Genomic DNA, 10,142 nt, shown 5'->3' on the forward strand with positions numbered 1-10,142 from the left:
ATACTTATTTTTTCGCACTGTCGAAGCTCCCAGACACATCGGGGCTCATGTGCCCTCAGTGATGTGATAACTATGCAGATATGAAAGGGTTAAATTTCTTACCAGATGCAAGATTTAAAGTATCAGCTATGGCTGTTGCTTCAGCAGTGAATATGGGTGAGGATCCTGGTAACTTTTTTATATATGATTCCCCCCACACACCAATGCACATCCCACTCCATCTTCTGATTTTGATCCGTCAGTATAGATTTTCCTGTAGTTTATATGCCTCTCGTCATGGTCCAAAAACTTGTTTCTGACTTCTTCGTCTGGATGACTACTCTTCTCCATCTCTTTAATGCAGACATGTAATGCTGGAATAAACCATGGAGGGATAGCAGGATGTATAACTTGTAGGATCATCTGTGTTTTTATACTTTCATCCTCCATTTCACCCAGCTGTCTGATTTGAAATGGTATTGAAGATGTAGATCCAAAAAGCCTTGAGTCACACTGTTTTAAGATCTCGAAAGAGGGATTCTCCCTTGAACTTTTCAGTCCCATGGTGTATCTCAGACCTAGCTCATGCCTCCTTAAGTCTAGTGATAGCTGATGGGAGTCTACATAAATACTTTCAATGGGTGAAGTTCTAAAAGCACCAGTGCAGAGCTTTAGCCCCATATTATGCACAATGTCCAATTCCTTAAGTTTAGCCTTTGAAGCAGATGAGTATACTTGGCAGCCATAGTCTAACTTAGATAAAATACTGCATTTTAAAGCCTTAACAACGATTTCTTATCAGCACCCCAATTAAAATTAGATACTACTATTAAAATATTTAGTGATCTCTTCACTTTCACTTTTAACTGGTCAGTATGATTATTCCAAGGGAGCTTTTCATCAAAGACCATTCCTAAAAATTTTATTTCAGTAGAGCAAGGTAAAATAATTCCATTTAAGGTAAGAGTTGGAATGGTTTCCCTAGTTTGGTGCCTGCAGAACAGAACAGTGACAGTTTTTGATTCAGAGAATCGAAATCCTTGCTCATTAGCCCGCTTGCTTACTTTATCCATGGCTCTTTGCATGAACCTGCTAGTAGATACTGCATCATATTCTATACAGTACAGAGCCAAATTATCTACAAATAAAGAGCCTTTTACTGGTGATGATATCTTTTCTAGTACTTCATTAATGGCAACAGCAAAGAGGGTGACACTAAGGACACTAACCTGAGGAACTCCCTCTCTTGTAAGAAAGGTTGCGATACGATTCCCAATCCTTACCCTTATATATCTTTCTGACAAAAAGAAATTTATAAATCTGATCATTTTTCCTTTAATGCCCACCTTATACAACTTTTTTTAGAATACCAAAACGCCATGTGGTGTCATATGCCTTTTCCAAATCAAAGAAAACTCCTGTTGTTTGGCTGTGTTTAGCAAAATCTTGTTGTATTTGGTTTGAGAGCCTGAGCAAGGGATCTAAAGTAGATCTTGTTTCATAAAGCCAAACTGGAATGGAGAAAGCAATTTATTTGTTTCTAAGTGCCATACAAGTCAGGTGTTAATCATCTTTTCCATCAGCTTACAAACACAACTGGTGAGAGCTTTTGGTCTGTAGCTGCTAGGTAAAGAAGGATCCTTGTTTGGTTTCTTCATAGGGAGGATTAATGATAATTTCCAGCTCTTAGGAACAATATGTTTCCCAGATTTTATTTATTATATCTAAAAGAAATTTCTTTGACTTTTCTGGGAGATGTTTCAGCATTTCATATAGTATTTTATCTTCACCAGGGCTGATGGATTGGTATTCTGCAAGGCATCTTTGAGTTTCTGCTGTGTAAATTTTACATTATATGGTTCAAATTTATTTTCACTTAAATCAAGAGAAATCTGGGCATTTCTAATGCCTTGGAGTTCTCAAGAATAGTTCTCACTACTCGATATTCTCGAGAAATGTTCTCCTAATTATTGTGCCACCCTCTCTGGTTGTGCGATTAGTTCACCATTTATCTTAAGGGTAGGCAGAGTTTCAGGGACAAACTTGCCATTTAGTTTTTTAGTTTTCTTCCAAATCATTTTGGATGGCATTTTTGAGCTAATGCCATTTATGTAGAACATCCATGACTGTCTTTTTGCTTTTTAATTCATACTACTGCAGGTTTTGTTCCACCTAGGAACTGCTGGTCTAGAGGGCTTTCCTTTCGTTGTGGGAATAGAGGCAATTGCACTGTTGATGGTAGTGTCACTAGAATAATTATATGCCTCTGAGATGGATGGAAATGAGTTTACACTCTTCTCCATGAGAACAGACTCGCTAAATTTCTTCCAGTCTGCTTCATTTACCTTCCATTTGGGAGGTGACTCAGAGGGCTGATTCTTAACTGATTTTATAGGAATTGGGAAGTGGTCACTCCCACTTGGATATTCATTTGCTGACCATTCATAATCAGTGTAAATACTAGATGAGCAAATGCTCAGATCAATAGCTGAGTAGGTATTGGTGTAGACATTATGATAAGTCATGGCTCCATTATTAAGTATAGTGATATTATTACCATCCATAATACCCTCCAACATCCTACCCTTTGCATCTGCCATGTTCCCACCTCAAATGGGGTTGTGAGCATTAAAATCTCCAAGGAGGAGGAAAGTGAAATCCAAATCAGGAGGAAGTTAGATGGAGCAGACTAATCTGCTTGGCTGAGATGAAAGTTAATTGATAACAAGGAGTGTTGCAAAGATTTATGCACAATAATTTCTGCACCTCCCTTAGCTCTATCTCTGATTGGTGGTGGAGAATTATATATTTTGTAATTTAACCCAGGATTATATTGTGTGCTTCCAAGCTTAGTTTCCTGGAGACATACAATACCTGGGCTATGATCATGGAGCAGTACCTTCAGCTCTTCACTTCAAGCCCTAAGACCTCAACAGTTCCATTGTAGTATTGACATGAAAACTATTTTTTGGGCTTGGTGGAAGGCCCGTTGAATGGAACCTTTTCATTTACTCTCTTTTGTTTATGAGCAATGTCAAGAGATGATTTGGAAAGGACTGGTCTTGACAGGTTTGGTTTATTATCTGTTGATTTACTGGTGTCATTTTGTTTCCCTTTCTTGTCAGTTTGTTTAAATTCAGGCGAGGGTTCTTGCATTGAGCTTAGTACTTTGTATCTCTTCTACCTGTGCCAGCACAGCTGGCTGAATATAAATTAGTGATAGCTCTCTCTCTCTTTCTGATTTGGCTGGAAGGGTTAGAAGTATGTATATATCTTTTCAAGGGTACTGATGTTTAAGATGACTTTGAAATATTAATAATACAACTTCAAAGATTAATACAGTAATATGATAATAATTTAAGGTATGTTTGAGTAGGATGATACTTTAAGTATGCATTTGTTATTTGAACTTTCAAGATAAGCAGTTATAAGCATTTTTAGAGGGGGTTCTAGTATTCGCGGATATTAACTATTTGTTTGGGGGGGGGCGGGCTCTGGAATGAATCCCTGCAAGTACAGGGATTTACTGCAGTCCATTTCTGTTTCCTGTTTCCACGTGACCGACAACAACAAAATTTATGTTTTTGTCTTCCAAAGATGTATTACCTGTACTATAAACTTTTAAAAGATTATGAAAACACACACACACACACAGACACACACACGGTATGTGCATATGTGCTAATACCCATTGGTTAAAGAGACTCAAATTAGCAGTACCTTTTCCTGAGAGAGAGAGAGAGAGAGAGATTATTTAGGACTCTTTAGACTTGGCTGACATACAATTATTTTATTATCTTTGGATTTTAACAAGGTCAGTTCTTGGGATTTCGTAAGAAAAATAATTTGAGTACCAGTTACACCCAAATGACTCAGGTCAGCCGTTAGCATGCCAATTGGATAAAGGATTGTGTACCTGTATTATATTTCATGCACAGAATCATAGTAAAATAGCTTTCAATAAATGTTATTATACTAAAATTTTTATTTCCACAAAATATCATTGTAAAATACGGGTGCGTCTTCTACGACAGCAAATAAGGTACTGCCTCCAAAACACTATCACCAGCAATCTGTTATTTGTTTATCCATACTAACAACTTTTTCTATTTCATCTGTTATGGGAGGCCTCTGTTTTGTCAAACTCATAACTCCCTTATCATCACTGGTATATTTTATTGCCTGTTTGTTCTTTAAAAATGTTCGTATGGTGGATCTTGGTAGCTTAAACTGAGGTGCTAAATCAGTTACAAGAATGCCTCTTTCATACTTTTCAATAATATCTCTTTTTAAGTTCAGTTGTGGTTCTTACCGTTTTCCTTTTCTGCTTGTCTGCGATGGCTTTCTTGGGACCAATGTTTTTATCAAAATACAATACAGAAAGCCACAAACACTAAGGAAATAGATCAAAACACTCAAAGCACAGCTGAGCGGGGTTTAAACAACGCCTGGAAACAAGGCCAACTAGCATCAACTGGCTGAAATACGAAACACTCTGTTTACAAACATCATGTGGTTTATTGGGTCAGATTCCTGTTTTTTGCTCGAGCTCCAGAGCAAAATTTACTCAAAATTTTGTGTCAAAATCTGATTATGTCGAGATCTGATAAGATCGAGAACTGGGGTTTTACTCTGGTATTCAGGCTAGTGAACCCTGAGTAGTTCAAGTCCTCTGGTCCTGTTACAGAAAAATGTACTCACTAACTATGCCTAAATGTTCATGCTTATGTTCCCTATGATCAGATAAGTTTGAGTTGTGATGGCAAAGTTTTTGTTGCACTAAGAAGCCATGTCATTGAGCAGATGTATGGGTCATCTGTATGTGTCTATAATCAGACCTTTGTGATTAGATATGCTAAAGTTTTTTAAATTAGTTATCTCCCTGAGCTCATAATCATTTCATCTTACAAACTGCCTTCAGTATGAGTTCTTTGAATACTGTAATGAGAAAAGGGACTCTACATTCCTCACAAATATTAAAAAATAAACCTTATACTAAATCAGACATACCTCCACTTACATCATGTCAACTTCCATCAATTTTTATTTTACGGTAGTTTTTGTTAATAAAAATTAGGAAAAATAGAATGTGACTAAAATTATTTTATATAACTTTATGTTGGTTAGCAAAAGCTAGTGTTAGTGGTGGTGTTATTAAGCATCATGTTATACCATTGGAAGGTAAGGTGGCTATGCACCTACACAGGGAATGCAGAAGTGACGACGTAAGAATTAACATCACTATAATCCTATGATTCCTGACTAACTCTGACTTAAGCCTAATATTGTCTATTTAAGTCTTAGGCAGAAAGCTTATGCATTAAAATGCTCGTTTGTTATGTATATTATTAAATATTAGACAAGAAAGTATTACAGTAATACAGTACATAACAAAGGTCAATAGAATAGCACCTCAACTTAACCTACAACACGAGGGATTTGCCCTCCCGGTAAGTTAAAGAATCAGTGAAATCCATAAAGTAAAGAAGACTTACATATAGCTTTAAAGCCAACTCGCATACCTAATAGTGTACAGAAATTCCTAATATTTAAAGTAATTGCAGTAATAGCCTATGCTAACCAGTAGCCTATCCTAACCAGTAATTATTATTCAATTGAAAATATTACTCATAATTTACTTATGATTCAATTTAAGTGATATATCTCCAAAGTGAATTGCCTCTAAAGATTCAATTTAAGTGATATATCTCCAAAGTGAATTGCCTCTAAAAATACAGCAAAAAATAGCAAACCCTAACATAAGTGTAGCTAACTATAGTAGTTCTTCTTACTTATATTTACAAGATATGTAAAATACACAAAACCCACACAATTTAAAAATATACCACAAAGTCTAGGTCTCTCTCTCTGCCACAGTATTTTTTATTTAATGTATCCACTATTGTATGTTTACCTTAATGCAGTGTGTACTTATATGTGTATGCATATGTTACAGGGAAGTAGTGAAACTAGTGATTTTATGAAATTATTGAAGTTTACAGTAAGTTCACGTAAGCACTGTTCCACTTAGGGACGTCATGCAATCCCTGGAATTCTTAGAGATTTCTTGAAATGCTTTCAAGGCCCATTTTTAAAACATCTAGGTCAAATTGAAATTAAAGTGAAACTTATTAAAACAGAACTTAGGCAATTAAGACAATACTATCAGATTAACTAAAGTAAGTTAAATTAAAATGGAAGAACTCATGAAAACTTAGTCACACAACTTATTTATATGCTTGCATTTGTACAACTAGCATGGGAAGGTGAAGTGCATTGCTGCTTGCCCTTGAAGCATTTACATCAATTTGTCTGGCAGTGCTTTGGTCCACTGCAATGGCATTTTTTGAAAACAACTGTCTGCCTGAAGCTGAGTGGGCAACAACACCATTTGTTCTGTTAACATAAAATCCCAGTGTTGACAGTAATCCTGTATAAATCCGAATCCAGATCTGCAGTGATTAAGCCTGAAAATATTATGTGGGGGCTCCTCTACCATAATCGATAGCTGGAGCGAGTGTGGCAACATTGCCTCCTGGTTCACTAGATTTCAGATCGAAATGACCCTTTGACCGTGCTCTATGCCTGGTACACTTTTCCAGTATATGTTATGCTATGACATAAATTTATCTATATACTGTAGTATGGACAAACATACTCTCTTGAACCAAACCTGTTCTTATACATGTCCCAAAATGAGTTACAGCTTCAACCTGGTTAGGTGCGTCACTAAAGGGACACATTCTAGGGGAGTATTCTTGACCTAGTTGATGTAACATCAGCCATAGTAACAGAATCATTGATAGCACCTAACTGATTAAGTAAGGCAACTGTCTCAATGTTTGGCAAGGTGTTCTCAGTGGCAGCCAGGAGATAATTTTGCTTTTTAGTCTGGAGACAACTTTTGGCAAGGATAAGTAAGTTTGGCCAACACAAGCTTTACAGTCGCACAAAGCCGAATACTTTATTTTTTGAATAATAAGGTGAGATTTTTTAAAATTGTGTGAATTTGACACGTTCCAGTGTAGAGCATTGTCGTCTGCCAGCCATGGTATTAGTATTTCCTTCAGGCCACTGTTAGCAGGTTTCTCAGAACTTTGATTCTGAGTATGATGTGGTTTATCATTAACAATGGTGAGATCAAACCTAACATTTAACTGTTCATTGATCACGTGAGATATAAACTCTGAGCCATTGTCACTTTGAAGTAAGGCTGTGGCACCAAAAAGAAAGAAAATTACCAAGAGTTGCATTGCAACTTTTGTTTGTTTACTTGTTAGAGGCCAGAGTACACAAAGTTTGGTATCTTTGTGGCTACTACACTTTTTAATCAACTTCCGAATGTTGCCACACAGGAGGATATCGTATTTAAACCAAAAGTAGTAGTCATTCCTGCTCTTGTTGTGGAGACCAGGACCTGCAGATTTAATAATATCTATGATGTCATAGTACTGTTCTGCAGGAATAAGGTATTTCTGATTGACTTTCTGCCATTTGAAAAGCTCCTGACTGAACTTTTATGGGCACTGATGAAAGATGTGTTGGAAGGAAGCAAGCTAACAATGGCTGGACCACTGTTCCATCACCCTTAACCACCTCGGTATGCAGCTTACACTCAGATTTATGAACCATAAATTCTTCAGTTTCTCTGATCAGTATCGGTAAATTAGTGTAAAAACAGCATTAATAATGTATGGATTTCACAAAATCTCTAGGAATTCTAAGGATTATTTGAAGTCCCGAGTGAAACAGTAACTACATACAGTATAAACTACAGAAATTTTTTGTGATTTCATGAAATCACTGGTTGCACTACTTCCCTGTAACATATACATATATAAATTGACAAATATATTTACGTAACACCTGATTACTGTATTAATTACAGTAAAGTAAATGTCAATAAAAATATTGTACTAGGAAGAGAGATAGAGAAAAAGGGGATAGCACTGTACATGTGTAGTGTTTCGTAACATGGCGCTTGTGCACATATTAAGACTATAAAAATGATTGCATACAGCAAAAATCTTACCTTGAAGATAACACAGTACAAAAAACTGTGTATTAACTCCTTTCCTTACCATCCAAAGTATACTTTAGAACCTAGTACAAAAATCTGTGCATTAACTCCTTTCCTTACTATCCAAAGTATACTTTAGAACCTTAACCATCACGAGAATACTTGTTCACTACCCTAAAATAGCCCGACTTATTTTTATGATCCTGGTTTTAGTCATTCTTTAATTCATTCCTGTTTTCTATCCTTCCTCTCACATTAGTGAATGGTTGATGTGTATTTTCCTCAATAGGTCACAGTGTATCTCGTTTACTTTAGGTGTCAAATGATTTGAGTCCATGTAAATATTCATTTTCATGTTTGACATCTCATTACTTTCCATAAATCAAATTGAAGGACAAAGAAACTGTTAGCAGTAATTATGAAGGCTTAATGAATTGAGGAGATGAAAACAACAGCAAATATTCATTATATTCATCACCACAACTTGACTCTTGAGTTAACTCATGAGTGTCAGTGTGTCGTATTTCAGTCTAATTACAAATACTGTATACAATGCATATTAGCCTATATAAAACATACAAATTAATCAAAGACCTGATTATTTTCTTTACACATATTTGCAAAAATCCAGAAAGGGAAGGGGTTAAATACAGTACATGTTAATCAAAATTACCAATTAGATATTGATTTTGAGCAATCTTACTGTGAAGATGATGATTTGAATCGAAGTGAGGGCACATATTTGCAAAAATCCTGAAAGAGGTTGGGCTAAACACAGTACATGTCAATCAAAATACCAAACTGTATTAGGTGATGATTTTGAGTAATCCTACTTCAGAGACGACAATTTTAATCTAAGCAAGGCCCCTGTGTAGATTTGGGGACTTGGGACATTTTAGTCTGAGTAAGAATTGCTGAATTCTCTTGGTAAGTAATAGAATGAACAGTGATACTTCAAACTCATGGGGTGTGGAGGCGGTAGGCTGAGGCAATTTCACTTCTTCTAATTACAAATAATTAGAATTTCAGAGCATGTGCTCTCAAGTAAAACAAACAATAAATCATAATGCAATCACTATAAAAAAACTATATACATTTGACTATTAGTAAGTGATTTCCTATTCTGTAATCTTTCCCAGAGGGTAGGATTATTTAGAGAGAAAACAACCAGCTTTTATACAAAATGCTACATCTAATAACAAAATCAACACATCGGAATGAAAGACACGAGGAAAACAAAAGTAACGTTAAAGAGGCAGGAAAACTGAATTAAGCAAACACTTGACAATATATTACTAGTGACAATAAGTGCAATGAAAAGGACTGCGTGAAAACTGGAAATACTGAGTTTATGGATTTAAGGAGAAATATTCCACCCTTTTGGGTGGTAGGATTTTCCTAAGTATGTATAAGGCTGCCACTTCATCCTGAAGTGCACAGGAAGGCAATGGTTTGTCCATTTTATAAACACATGAAATTCCCCTAGAAAGTATAAATTTTCATTAAGTTTACCGGTATGTATTTTACATGCAGACACTATTTATGAAAAACATGCTTTTCAGTGTTTTGCACATTGATGATAAAATTAAGTTTTGTTTTATATTTTATCTTTAAAGGGTATTCAGTTACTGCTGGACATTTTTTTGGCAATTATATGTCATATGTTGGAGGGGCACCAAGAGCAGATGAGACTGGGCAAGTTGTGTTCTTCTCACGTGAAAAAATTGGAGAAAGTCTTCTACGAGTTGATTTAATCTTGAAAGGACAAATGTTTGCATCAAGCTATGGGTTCGAAGTCTTAGGAGTTGACATAAATGGTGACAGGTAAGTGTTCTAACCCTTGAAATATGTTTTTTATTTCTGTATAGTAACCCTTGGTTCTTTTTGTTACTTGTTATGAATCATTGACTTCATGAATATTGAATAAATTTATTATTATTTTATATGGACTTGTAGAGGCAGCATTCCATCATTGGCTTGAGTGATGTACTCTTAATAGGATTCTGGGTGTTTTTAAAGATTACAGTATTTGCATGGGAAAATGACTTCATGAAGGCAGATTTTTGTTGAAGCTAAGTTCAAAATATTGCCTTAGTAATAACAAAAGTCCCATGCATATTATATATATATATATATATATATA

The 10,142-nt window shown here is 35.6% G+C and overlaps 1 protein-coding gene across 1 annotated transcript in view; it reads left to right on the forward strand.

Moving 5' to 3' along the window:
- The window catches only part of LOC136843791 (uncharacterized), a 225,775-nt gene that overhangs the window by 147,772 nt on the left and 67,861 nt on the right, over positions 1-10,142 (forward strand). Inside the window, 1 exon segment of the mRNA XM_067112518.1 lies at positions 9,616-9,823. Within this exon segment, the coding sequence (XP_066968619.1) occupies positions 9,616-9,823 (208 nt within the window).

This window comes from Macrobrachium rosenbergii, chromosome 12, assembly GCF_040412425.1.
Source record: "Macrobrachium rosenbergii isolate ZJJX-2024 chromosome 12, ASM4041242v1, whole genome shotgun sequence".
In the NCBI taxonomy this organism is placed as follows: domain Eukaryota; kingdom Metazoa; phylum Arthropoda; class Malacostraca; order Decapoda; family Palaemonidae; genus Macrobrachium; species Macrobrachium rosenbergii.